At 38.8% G+C, this 13,950-nt stretch overlaps 1 protein-coding gene across 2 annotated transcripts in view; it reads right to left on the bottom strand.

Moving 5' to 3' along the window:
- Positions 1-13,695, bottom strand: part of ints8 (integrator complex subunit 8) — a 37,685-nt gene extending 23,990 nt beyond the window's left edge. Inside the window, exons 1-10 of one of the 2 annotated variants that reach the window (XM_051663158.1) lie at positions 13,569-13,695; positions 12,741-12,922; positions 10,162-10,336; positions 8,858-8,998; positions 6,223-6,294; positions 6,079-6,130; positions 5,036-5,218; positions 4,804-4,911; positions 4,241-4,393; positions 145-245 (exon numbers count right to left, since the gene is read on the bottom strand). In XM_051663158.1, the coding sequence (XP_051519118.1) occupies positions 145-245; positions 4,241-4,393; positions 4,804-4,911; positions 5,036-5,218; positions 6,079-6,130; positions 6,223-6,294; positions 8,858-8,998; positions 10,162-10,336; positions 12,741-12,897 (1,142 nt within the window). In that variant the 5' untranslated portion in view covers positions 12,898-12,922; positions 13,569-13,695. The remainder of the gene's footprint in view (positions 1-144; positions 246-4,240; positions 4,394-4,803; positions 4,912-5,035; positions 5,219-6,078; positions 6,131-6,222; positions 6,295-8,857; positions 8,999-10,161; positions 10,337-12,740; positions 12,923-13,568) is intronic. The other variant, XM_051663159.1, reaches the window with a different exon arrangement.
- Between the last annotated feature and the right edge of the window lie 255 nt (positions 13,696-13,950).

Raw genomic sequence — 13,950 nt, 5'->3', positions numbered from 1 at the left:
CTTGTTTAAAGGGAGAAGCTGAAATTTCTGTAGTAATTGACAGTATGTCACAGATGCTGTTGATAGGGCTTAACTTGAAATGAACAGAGAATTTATTCTTGTAATGTTTGTCCATTAGGTATGTAAAGCATCAGTATTTCTCACCCTTGTTGTAGTTTGTGCAGCAGCTCCAGTTGAACTGAATGTCTGAAGCTGTTGGGTAGACCGAGTGTGATGTTATCTCTGATGAAAGACTCTATCAAAGCCTGCACAATAAAAAACAAAAAACACATAAGACAACACCAAATTTTCAAGTTCAATTTCATACGCAGCCCTTTAGAGGATAGAGAGGGATCTTTTTTTTTTTTTTTTTAATGTTTTGAGTTTCCTCGCAATTAGTTTTACGTTTGTTCAGAAAAGTTTTGCAGTCCCTCGCAATACCTTTATCCAAGCCTTGCAAAAGTTAAACATGGTTTAATAGCTGAACTATTGTATTTGTGTAAAATCATAACCACAAAATAAAACTAGTCTACGGTAACCATTTTTTAAACCATGATATTCATGGTAGTAATACTACAGGAAATCTAAAACTATGGTCATACAAATCATAATCATTCTGCCAAAACAAACAAGGTTAGTTTAACTATAGTAACACCATGGTTAAAGTGTGGTACATGTGTTTTTTAAAACCATGGTTTTAAGGGCATGTTTTTTTGGTACAAACATCTCGGTTACAACTGTAACCTTGATTCGTTGAAAGGAGGGAACAAGATGCTATATCAGTAGCTGATGCAATGGGAACGCCCCTCAGGAGTGACTATCTCTGAAGCCCTTTAAATTCATGCCATTCTAGTGCCAGAAGCAGATTGATGCTCTGCCACTGATGCGCATTATCGTGAGCATATAAATTGCACATGAAAGTATGCATCTTTTAAGTCGCTCGACATGAAGGACGGACATCAGACAAGATGTCTCAAGATCTGGACCTTCTTCAGAGCAGGCAGATTCGTGGGCTCTAGTCACCACTTCTTGGTACTCAAACCATCAGGAACACTTGTCGTTCCCAGAGGAGGGTTTCCCGCTGGGACAAGGGTGGGAGCGAACAATTGGTCAAGGACGTTGAGGCCTAACCGCAGGCTCAGTCTCCACTTTCTGGAGATCTAACGCAACAGGGGCACTGAGCTTGGCCCCGAGGAAGAGCATGAGTGAGCTGCCTGCAACAGAAAAGCACATTGCCGTGACAAAAGGTGTTTGTATGCTTGCAACTGCTTTTTAGCCATTTGAAACCAATCGGTGAAGACAGGCACGGCGTCACCGAAGAGGCCCTGCTGTAACACTGGAGCATCAAGCTTCCCTATCACGAATCTTTGATAAGTTGAGCCAGAGATGACACTCTATGGACATCAGGCTACCCACTGACTGGCCGATGGCTTGGGCGGAGACTTTAGTAGCCTCGGTAGCGTAATGCAGCTCCTTAGATGACTCGGGGTCAGGTCTGTTCTCATTTATGTCTTTAAGCAGGTCAGCCTTAAGGTCGGCCTTGCCTATGAGCAAAGATCTCCACATGGCTTGGATGGGTGCACTGGCCGAGATTTCCATCCAAATGATGAGGGGTTTCAGTATAGCCCCTTTGCGTGGCACAGTCCAGAGTCATGAACGCCGCTGCACCAAAAACGTGAGTTCACGCAGAGTAGGGCGAATGCCACGTTTTAAAAAATTAGTCATGCAGCTCGGAAAAAAAACAGTACCTAGAGTTGCGCTGACTCGGCAAAAACCGTTAGTCAAAACGAGAGCGCTGGGGCCCACAGGCCCACTCGGAGCAGGCCATTCGAGCTGCAGTTTCAACTGCCAGACAAAGCACCTGAGCCAACTCAGTGTCAGAGATTTTGGTGCAGACTTTCTCCCGTTGGGGGGGAACACCAACAGACTCATCGGCCGAGTGAGACCAGACCTCACCTTCAGACGCTGCGAGCGATATGGCACCACCGCCCAAACGTGATCACACCATGCGCGCAGATTGTGGGCCGAATTCGTCATTGACGAATTCAATGGGCAAAGACGCCTGTAGAGGCGTGGAGGCACGCGATGCTTGAGCGGGCAACAATTATTTCTCAAACTCTCAGTGCTCAATATCCCACCCACGCAGGCCTCCCTCCCTCATAAGGAGTATGGTGAGAGGGAGGGGGGCGGCATCGTCCTTCAGTAAGTAGGCGAGCCGCAAGCGAAGCATCTTGATTTTCATGCGTTCATAACGTATGTAATCAAGTCTCACAAGTGCCGCATCAGTGAGGGTTTGGCTCAGGTATATAATGCAGTGCTAGTGCCTGTCAGACAGAAAAATATAATGCTTACGCGGTACATTTGTGAAACGCCATCTTGAAAAAAGACGTTGTAAAGCAAAAGGTCATTTATGTGCTTTACTTGTAATAAACACAACAACAATCACAATATGAACAGCATTTCAGAATATTCCACTCACTGGTAAGGTGTGCAATATCAAAGACAAAGCAAATATTCAGGTGTCCAGAGCACAAGAGTTGCATTTGCGACTACGAAGAGAAAGATTCTGACGAAATGGCGCTGTGCTCCAGTCATCTCTAAAAAATCTGCCATTACACTAGACTAGAATGGAGACCTAATTAAAGGGATAGTTCACCCAAAAATGAAAATGTTCTCATCATTTACTCACCCTCATGCCATCACAGATGTGTGTGACTTTCTTTCTTCTGCAGAACACAAATGAAGATTTTTAGAAGAATATTTCAGCTCTGTAGGTCCATAAAATGCAAGTGAATTGGTGCCAAAATTTTGAAGCTCCAAAATCCACATTAAGGGAGCATAAAAGTAATCAATATGACTCCAGTGTTTTAATCCATATCTTCAGAAGTGATATGAAAGGTGTGGGTGAGAAACAGATCAATATTTAAGTCCTTTTTTTACTATAAATTCTCCTCTCAGTCCATTGGGGGTGATATGCACGAATAATGTTAATCACCAAAAACAGAAGGAAAAATTACTTAATTTTTATCTCTTTCTCACCCATACATATCATATCACTTCTGAAGATATGGATTTAACCACTGGAGCCATCTGGAGTACTTTTATGATGCCCTTATGTGGATTTTGGAGCTTAAAAATTTTGGCACCCATTCACTTGTATTGTATGGACCTACAGAGCTGAGATATTCTTCTAAAAATCTTCATTTGTGTTTTGCAGAAGAAAGAAAGTCACACACATCTGGGATGGCATAAGGGTGAGTAAATGATGAGAGAATTTTCATTTTTGGGTAAACAAGCCCCTCAAGCCTTCCCTGACCATTCAAAATCTTAGTGTCAATCTTAGTCACCTTCGTAACATTTTGTGTATTCACTCCTCTCTCAGCCTCCAGGATGAAACTCTACTATACTGTATGGCTTTGTGACATCATGCCTAGATTTCTGTAATTCACTTTTCGTTGGTCTTTCTGCAAAAACTATCAAATGACTTCAATATGTGCAAAACTCTGCTGCCCATCTTCTCAGTTTTACAAAAAAAAAACCTCACATATCACTCCAATTCTTCAGGACCTTAACTGGCTCCTTGTTTCTTTTCGCATACAGTTCAAGATCCTCATCCTCACATACAAAGCTCTTCATCACCATGCCCCTCGTTACTTATTCGAGTTACTCCTCTGGCCACTCCTTAAGGTCAACTGATACTGGCTCATTTGCAGTTCCTAAATGTAGATTAGTCTCTACGTGTGCCAGGTCTCTTAGTGTTGCTGCCCCAAGACTATGGAACTCTCTTCCTCAGAATCTCTGTGAAGCCTCTTCCTCAATAAACTCCTGAAAACACATCTCTTTTTTTCTCTGTGTTACTCCTCTGCATCTAGTCCATGAGGTTTATTTTTTCCTCTCTTGTTGTGTTTAGTTGTATTGTTGAGATTGATTGTGATGAATTTCTTGTTGTGACTGATTCTGTAAAGCGATCTTTGGTTTTAGAAAGCACTATTTAAATAAAACGTATTATTACTACTCCTTAGGGGCTCCGAACTTTCAAGGAGAGTTAAATATTCTCTTGTCATTCCAGAAGGATGTTCTTTGACCACTATGATACTTATCTCTCTGCTGGTTTACACTGCCATCAATGACCTGTTGTAGTAGAAGTACAGTACAGTGTAGCTTCATAAACCAACAACAGTTGATCCTCAAGATTCAGCAAGAGGGGTTTTCATCTCTAGACATTTGATGCTCCTGTAATGCATTCAGAAATCTCACTGACCCCGAAGTTGCGGTTCCTGATGAAGCAGCTGATCTGGCCGTACGGGGTGATCTGGGTCTCGCTGGGGTCTGATGTTCCGGTCAGAGTTCTACAGGCGCTCCAGTAACCAGACAAACGCTGCTCATCCAGATGACAAAGAGATGAAGAATCCAACTGGAAAACATAACAAAACTCTGTTACCATTAATACATTCATGTGGCCAGTGTTGGGTAGGTTACTTCTACAGCTACACTTGTAATCAGTAATGTAATATTTTAGATAATATAATATAATTACTTTTGGATTACTTATTGCATGTTTTGATGCAAAAACAATTCACACTCCTTTACACACTTTCATTAAACATTAGTGAACTAATCCTTTTAGGAGCCTGACAGTCGAGGAAACTATGAACTGTCATTGTACAGAAAAGAGCAGCGTGAAGATGATTTAAAATGAATGTTTTTGTGTTTCACAGGAGAAAAAAAGTCATATGGAATGTTTGGAATGACATGAGGTTGAGTAAATGATGAAAAATGTTAATTTTTGGGTGAAGTATACCTTTAACTGGATATCTGTCTCACCTTAGCGAGCAGTTCTCGTGTGATTGTGAAGTGTTCTCTGGCTTTCTCGTACGCAGAAGGATCTGAACAGCCTTGCTGAAAGTAAATTCCTCCTAAATCATAATGCACCTGACGATAAGACGAATGCATAGATGTTTTATTAGTGATGTAGCAACCTTTTCACACGATGAACATTAAAGCGGAGTTAACTGGTTATTGTGTGCTAGTTGTTTTCTCTGTAGATCTGACACACCTGACAGTGCAGGTCATCAGCGCTGACTCGCAAACCGGCGGTCGATGACTCTGTCTCTCCGTTGGCTGTACTGGGATCAGCTGCCAGCAGGTCCAGGGTTCTCATTGTGTGGATGTAGAAGTCTTTCTTAATGTTCAGAGCTCCTTCTAACACCATGATGGAGTCTGCAGCCTGTTCTCTCAGCTGAACAACACAATGATAATCACACACTAGCATAATAACAGTAAGGACAACTGACCAATCTTCAGTATGCAAATGGAAATTTCAGATATTGATGCAAGTAAAAAAAATATTGAAACACGTCAATCCTTTTACCTTAATTACAGAGATAGTTCAGTGATATGTTATTATTTACACACGCTTATGTTCCAAAGACATTTGCTGCAGTTTATTCTGTGGAACAACACTTAAATTTCATTTTTTTAACTCTGACAAAGCTACTGTATGGCTTCTGAAGACTTGGAATATAGCACACACAATGTGTAGACTTCTTTTATGAAAGTTTTATAGTGGTTTTCCTTCCATTTTGGAGCTCGAGATCTGCCAGTCTCAATGAACTCTTGATATACGGTTAAGTGCTGTGTGAAGATTCTTCAAAAACTTTGTGAAGCCTCTCCATTTGTGTTTCACAGAAGTCAGTCATATGGGTTTGGAACAACATTAGGGTGAGTAAAGGATGACAGAATTATCATTTTTGAGTAAACTCTTTTAGGCAAAAGAAAAACACACATGAACAATGTGATTTGGTCTATTAGTTAAAAAAACGTAGTACCTCTAGAAACAGAGTGAGGGGCTGTTCACACATTCATTCTAATTTAATTGTTGTTGATCATTTCTGTGATTATTGTCTGTGTACACGTCTCAGGCTATTGTGGTGCATGTCCCAGTCTTTTAGTTTTATGAGAGTCACACAGCATGTTAAAAACAGTTCAACTGCATTCTATTCCCGTCCTGTGTGAACAAACCCTCACACTGTCCAGATCGACAGCAATCAAACAACTGCCCATTAAAACACAGGGAAGGCAGTGATATGCTGGTCGTACCACGCTCAGGATGTTCTCTGTGAGGTCCTTCTCCTGCTGGACCACATTAATCCTGCAGCACACACAGACAACACTATCAGCACACACAACACACTTTTATTCAGCATTCAAACACGTCTTTTGACGTCATGACATGTTCCTCACATATTGATCTGGTGTGGTCCAGGTTTAATCTGTTTCTCAGGGAAGCTGCTCAGCACAATGGTACGGATGGCCCTGTTGAAACGGTTCAATTATACAAACAAACACATTAAATTGTTAATTACAAGAAATTTGAACTGTTCTGTTACCCAAGCATTACCACTGAACATACTGTTCTGCGAATTTAAATACACAAAACTAGTACAACACAAACAGATTACAGTTAAGAGCCTAAACTGTAAATAAGAGAAAATGGTAACAGCAATAATTTAATAACATTAACAAACATGTTCAATTGATCAAACTTACTGCATGTTCTCTGGTCATTATTGACAAATAAACCCCTTTACAAGACACCTCTCCTTCGGTTTATGTAAGGAATAATTGACGATGAACCATGTAATTATTGAAAATGAATGCACACCCAAGGTGTAGCAGCCACTCCGCTTATATTCAATAATTCAACAGGAGTCAGTTATTCCACTTATACCAGAGTTACAACATCTTACGACATCGTTCAGGGTTTAATCTCAAGATGAGTGGAACTACTTTCTTCCGCCATGGATTCAGCGTCTGTCTTTGATACAGCTCAAGCCTTCTTTGCTAGTTCGAAAATGTCACTTTTGAACTAGCAACGGAGGATGCGCTGCCTTTCAGCATTGGAGTAACAAGGTAGTGCGTGTGTGAGAGAGCGAGAAAATCAGTAAGATTACGTGTGGAAATAACTTGTGTATGTGGCTTTCTTCAGCGGTTACATCGCTTCAAGTTGCCAAGATAAAAGGTTAAGTATACTTCTCAGCAGCAGCGTGGTCATGTCGCTTTTCCATTGTTAAACAACTGTGTACAACCTCACTGGCTGTTTGTTGCTCACGTTTGTGTGTCCGTGTGTGTGTGTGTGTGTGTGTGTGTGAACGCAAATGTGCTTTCCACAGATATTAAAAGTTATTTTGGATAATATACAAACTGTTGTATTGATCAAGTCACGGGGTGCGTTTACATCACGGCTCTGTTTTCTGGTCGCAACTCGAGTATGTGTGTGTGCGCGCGTGTCAGTATGTTTAACTGGGTGAGACGAGAGAGAGTGAGAGAGACAGACAGAGAGAGAGAGGGGCGAAAGACCCATGGTATAATTTATGATAATCACCAGCTGACTGTACAGTTTTTCTTACTAAACATGACATTAATGTACATTCAGTTTTCAGAGATTTCAAGAAATTTGATATTTTTTAATATATATGGGGGTTTCTTAAATTTTGGGCACTTTTAGTACTGTGGATTTTTAAAGAAAATTAAGTCTTGTTAAGGGGCAGTGGTAGCTCAGCGGTTAAGGCTCTGGGTTACTGATCAGAAGGTCGGGGGTTCAAGCCCCAGCACCGCCAAGATGCCACTGTTGGGCCCTTGAGCAAGGCCCTTGACCCTATCTGCTCCAGGGGCGCCGTATCATGGCTGACCCTGCACTCTGACCACAGCCTAGCTGGGATATGTGAAAAAGAAGAATTTCACCGTATATGTGCAAATGTATAATGTGTGATAAATAAAGAAAATTATTAATTATTATTATTAAAACGTTTTTCACAATTAAATTTTTTATTATTATTATTTGTCTAAAAACAATGTCCAGCAGTGTATGTACATACATCACAGGTGACTTATGTCATTTTTGTCATTTTTTCTCATTTCCAGCTCATCTCAAAGTCTGTTTTGTGTTTAACAGAATTCTGTGCTGAAATGATGCTGATGGAAATGACATTTTTAATATTTATTTATTTTTATTGCCATGTCAGCATCACTGGCTATTTTCATGGCAAGATCAAGGTAGTTTTAAAAGGTAATATACACAATATATAATACAGTAATATACACAATGAACATTATATAAGGTCTTTCATTTCAATATTTGATAAAAAATGTTTTTAAAATGAAGACTAAGTCTTGCTGAGGATAATTTCACAGCTAACATTTTATGTTTCCTGAACTTTTGTTACTTCAATATTTTCACTTTTGCATAATTTCGCAATTTTGATATTTCCGTGGATTTTTCTTTGTTTTCTTCAAACATCACTAGTCTCTTATTTCATCTCAAGCATGCTCTTCACTAACACTTTTGTCCACTTGATTAACAAGTACACTAACTTTTGATGAAACTTTATTAGGGGCAACATTTTTGGTGTGATTGAAATGACATCACAACTGTGAGACAGTCGTAATAAAAAATAAATAAAATAAAAAAATGATAGAAATCATATCCGCAGAATAAATATTGAAATGGTTTGTGTTTATTTCCCTCTGTTTAAATGATCATAGTTTTAAACGTAATAATTTGTATGTTTATAATGGATTTTCATAGTTTAATACTAAATGTCTGAGTCTGAGACAAGACTAAAAGAGTCAAATCAAGACATAAAAGGCATTTGAAAAAAAAAAAAAAAAAAACTAATATAATTGATGAAGGCCTGGTGAAAATGTCCTTCATATAACAAAAATGTAAAATAAAATAAAAAAACTCCTGGAACATGAAATTGTTGAACAAACACCTATACAATACATTCATATTTGAATGCTGATTTAGCATTATATTATTGAAAGTTAAAGCTAACCCAGTAAAATCAGAGATGTGAACTTGATTTGTCACACTGACCAGCGGTTGTATACGAGTACAGCCATTGCGGTGGTGGGCGGTAAGCTGGACAGATCCAGATCCACATGTTTCACACCGGGAGGAACTCGACTCACACACAGCAGCTCATTCAGCAGCATATTCAACACAGGGATCGTCAGACTGCAAAGACAATCACAACATACAGATGAACCGCAGCTTCACCCTCTGTCAGTGTTTACTTCACACTCGATTTTAATCAGAAGTTTTGTCCTTTGATGAAAATGTCCTTTAGAATTACTCAGTATTTCATCATATTCATTTATTTTACTACAATTTTAAATATAATTTTAGTCATCAAAAAAACAACATGTATTTAAGTTGACAATTATGAGAAAAAAGGACAAAATAACTAAACAAAACATGTTCAGTATCAAACTGTACCAGACCAACATTTAACCAAGTATTCAAATAATCTGAAAATGTCTAAATTATTTAGTTTCAATTATTTAAACATGTCAAAAATATTCAAGATTAATATATGTTTAATATGTAAGATTAAACACCATGAGAAAACTGTCCTGTAAACCTGAGCTCCTGAAATAATAACATACTGTATAATGAGTAGATCCTTTTTAACAGTTACTCTGTTGTGAATTCCTCAGGTTTAAACAGTTAAAGTTATCGAGTTATGTATAGCGCATTTGTACAATGCAAGTTCTGCATTCTGACTAGCACTTCACTTAGTTCAAGTTCACCTGTTCATTGGCATCATTATCTGTGCAGATGTTGTGGATATAACAGATTTGTCACATAAATAGGATGTGTTTGATAAAAAAATTAATTAAAAACAGAGTTAGTGCTTTGTTCATATCTTGCAATATTGTTTTTTTCCGGCCATATTTTTGTCAACAGTATTTTTCAGTGATAACTGTCATGATGTGTCTTTCATCTTGTCTTCGTTACTGTTGACAAAATAAAAAAGCCTTTACCGATGAACATTTTCATCTGTCATTTTATTTCTGCCTCCTGTATCCAATTAAGATGTTGCGTTCTTCTGATCGTTTGTTTCAAGCAAACACTCTGGTCTTATGTGTGACAATAGCACACCTGTCCACACCACAACACATGATTTGAGGTATTATTCATGTCCGTAACATAAACTGTGCTGGACGAGTAACGTGGAGGTTGAATACTTAGATTTAGAGGTTGTTCGAATCACAGATGCTGACTCTGAGCAACAGTTCTATTGGTTCTTGCATTATCTCCACAACAATGACTATTTGAAAGATTTATCCAACATTCAATCTAAGAAATGTGCACATAAACACTGCATCTTCACACACCCTTTCTCCAGAACATTGAGGTCCCATCTGAGGTGAGCAGACACTTTGAGTGCCAGCAGCTTGAGCGTGCGGTTCCTGCGGTTATCCACCGGCGGCTGGACCTGGTTCTGCTCATTCACAGATGGTTTCGAGGCTTGCTCAAGAAACTGAATGATCAGCTGGACAGGAGGTGGATCTGTGGGAAATCCATCAGATCTCGTTTCATTATGAAGCTGATCTCAGGAAACCAAAGTAATACAAATGTAAATTGAGTCTTTACTGTTGCACAGGCAGTGCTGGTGGGAATCGTTTCAGTGACTTACACTACATTTATTACTGGGGCAACTTCATGTGGACTCACCTGATCCGATCAGTCATTTACTATTGTAAATACAGTATCCACTAAAATAACCATAGTAACAACAGGTATTGTTACAGCATAAAAGCATAATAAATTAATATTTATAATTATGAAAATCTATAATATATTTAAGGGAAATGGACTATATAATAGGACGCAGATGGTGAAATAACCGGAGAAGAACCTCAGAATTATATTGCACTTGACCCAGCCCATTAGTGCTTTGCGTATGCATTTTGCCAAATCCATTTGCATCTTGACTTAGCGCACGCTTGCACGAAAATACCAAAACTTAATGGCCATGCCCACTGACTTGGTGCATATGACATATTGCATAGCGCTGTGCTTAAGGCATAGGCTAGCGCTCTAAAGGTAGGGCCCTCTGTGTCATCTTTTAATGTCAAATAGTCCTACTTCAATTTAATCAATTTAAACAATTCTTTAAGTCTGAATAATGAGATACAGCAGGCTGTCACCAATAAAATTAAATCTAATATTTGTAGTATTCAATTATATTTCAAATTTCGATTCGATCCAATACCAATTCATTTGGGAATATTTCAGTTAAAATAACTGCATAATTGCCTGATCTCCACTCTGCATTATTTGTATTGTGAGTGAAACACTTTCCGGGTTGACTTTTCTCATTCACATTTTTCCAAATATTTTTGGAAATTAAATGGATAGGTCACCCAGAAATGAAAATTCTCTTATCATTTACACGCCTTAGGCCATCCCAGATGTTTATGACTTTCTTCAGCAGAACAAAAATGAAGATTTTTAGAAGAATATTTCAGCTCTGTAGGTCCATACAACGCAAGTGAAAGTCGACCAGAACTGTGAAGCTCCAAAAAGCACAAAGGCAGCATAAAAGTAATCCGTATGACTCCAGTGGTTTAATCAATGTCTTCAGAAGCGATATGATAGGTGTGGATGAGAAACAGATCAATTTAGAAGTCTTTTTTTTGCTGCTGCATTGCATCTTATTGTTCCAGTGTATCGTCTATTCATTATTATAGGCTGTTATAAAATTACCTGTTACAAAATGTACAAAAGATTGCTTAATCAAAATATAATGCATCATATTTTGTCATTATGTGAAGGTACGCTGCCCAACTCAATAACAACATCTGTCTGTTCTTCCTTCAGGTTACTGTAGTAATCTTAGTAAGTGTGCACCAGTTTTTTTTAGTCACTCCATTTTCAAATCATGGTAGGTAAAACAGGAGACGCCATAACCTTCGCGTTTTTAAATGTGTGCTAAGTTCAGTCGCTGCATTCTGTTCCATTTAGCTGCACTCTTTCTAGCTGTTTGAAACACTCGCCTGCTATATATGCATTGCCTTAGCGTGTTGAGTCCACTGTCACACGCCTTGTGTGTGTGTGTGTGTGTATGCATGTCCAAGTGTTCGCTCCTGTGGGGAAAGCCGTGATGCTCCGCATTGTTGTTGCTGTGATGATTCATGAAGCGTTCCATTCAACTCGGAGAGTCTGAATTTCCACCTTTCAACTGGGGAAAGTGCAATGGAATGACACATTATGTCTGACTTTTAACTTGGAAACTCTTGGAAATCTCACTTGGAAATCTTCAGCTCCCATTTCGTCGAGATGGAGGTGTGTGTTACGTCACGCAAACATTTCAGCACCCAGTGCAGTGATGTTTACAGTCAGTGACAAACATTCACTTTTATTTGAGTACTCATGCCCATCCCTATTACTTTTATGTGTTTTTTGGAGCTTCAAAGTTCTGGTCATCATTCACTTGCACTGAATGGACCTACAGAGCTGAAATATTCTTCTAAAAATGTTCATTTGTGTTCTGCAGAAGAAAGAAAGTCATACACATGTGGGATGGCATGAGGGTGAGTAAATGATGAGAACATTTTTGGGTGAACTATCCCTTTAAGTAGTATAGCACATGGAGTTGCCCAGAATTTTTTTTACTGCTAGTTTATCTTCAATAAGTGAACAGTCATGGAATTCATCCTCCACTGAGACTTGTAGCCTCTGCACAGAGGGTATGCTACAAATAATATTTGCTGGAAATTTTCACTTGTCCACTGAAAACAGACATAGATCTTGGGCTTTTAGGAATCCAACATGTAAAGATCGTGATGTATGTATTTGTAACTAGAACAGGATATTAAGGACTGTATCAGATAAATAAACAGGCACTTGCAGGGGCATATTGCCCCCAAATTCTGAATTTTCAGGGCATTTCTACCCGTTAATTACTGACCCTGACGGTGACTGTGAGTCATGATACCTGGATGAGCGCTCTGTAAGTGCTGCTCCAGTAATGATGGGTCAAGCAGGAACTCAAACCAGGAAGTCTGTGGAGGGGTGCAGGGCCGACTGCCGCTCACCGCCTCACGGTCTGCAGCCTCAGCACTCATACTCGCCAGATGGAAAACTTCAGCACTGTTAGTGGAAATTCAATGCATGAACAACACATGCACACACCGTGGGTCAGTATTTTTGGGCTTGAGTTTAGAATGCACATACATCACCCAAAACTCTGAGCTGGTATACTACCATAATACATGTACTACTTCTGAAGTATATAATATGAATACTGTGTGCACTATACATGGAATACAGTTTATACTGTGCAGAATCAGAGACAGTGTACAGACATACAGCACTTTATACAAGACCACGCATTACACATTACTATTAAAAGAGTACACATATAGAACAATCTCTGTATATTTACATATTTGGGCTTGAGTTACAACGCGCCTATGATGTTAAAAAAAAATGCTGACTGGGTAGGCAGCTCACTAGGTTTTAAGACACTGCCCATGTCTTTAATTTACTGGTACAACACATTTCAGTTTTACATGCGATCACATACTGAATTCATTTCTGTTTCAACCGTTTCATATAGCGATAATACCATTGGTGTCAGTAAGTTTTGTATTTACTTTATTATAATAATAATGCAAGTCAGATTCATGTCTGTTCAGATGCTAATTGCAAGAGTTCATTGTTAGTCTAGAGCAGTGTTGTTCTGATGAAACACAATAAGACGGAGCATTGATTCATTCCTGCGTTATCAACTCACCTGTTTTAGGGATTATGAATGAATTACGTGACAGAAATCACCCAGAGAATTTCAGTGAACACGAAGAGTCAAACAACTCAAGTGTCCCTATTCGCCATTGTGATGTATTTCTTCACTGGATTGGATCAGTGAGCGGACACTAGAAACAGCGCCGCCTGCTGTACAGGATAGTCTTTTTTTCCTACAGCGTGACCCGTCAGAAGTATTCACCAAATAGAGTGGACAAAAATAATAATAATAATATAATAATAATTTGTTATATACTATATAATTATAATAAAACATTTAAAAATAATGTGCGTAAAGTTATATTGTGAAAATAGTCATGGCTGAAGGGTGTTGTTAATAAAAATACTAAAGACACAAAATTTTATGAAATTTA

The sequence above is a fragment of the Myxocyprinus asiaticus genome, chromosome 30, assembly GCF_019703515.2.
Source record: "Myxocyprinus asiaticus isolate MX2 ecotype Aquarium Trade chromosome 30, UBuf_Myxa_2, whole genome shotgun sequence".
Taxonomy (NCBI): domain Eukaryota; kingdom Metazoa; phylum Chordata; class Actinopteri; order Cypriniformes; family Catostomidae; genus Myxocyprinus; species Myxocyprinus asiaticus.
The sequence above is the reverse complement of the archived record's forward strand: the minus strand, read 5'-3'. Positions and strand labels throughout refer to the sequence as shown.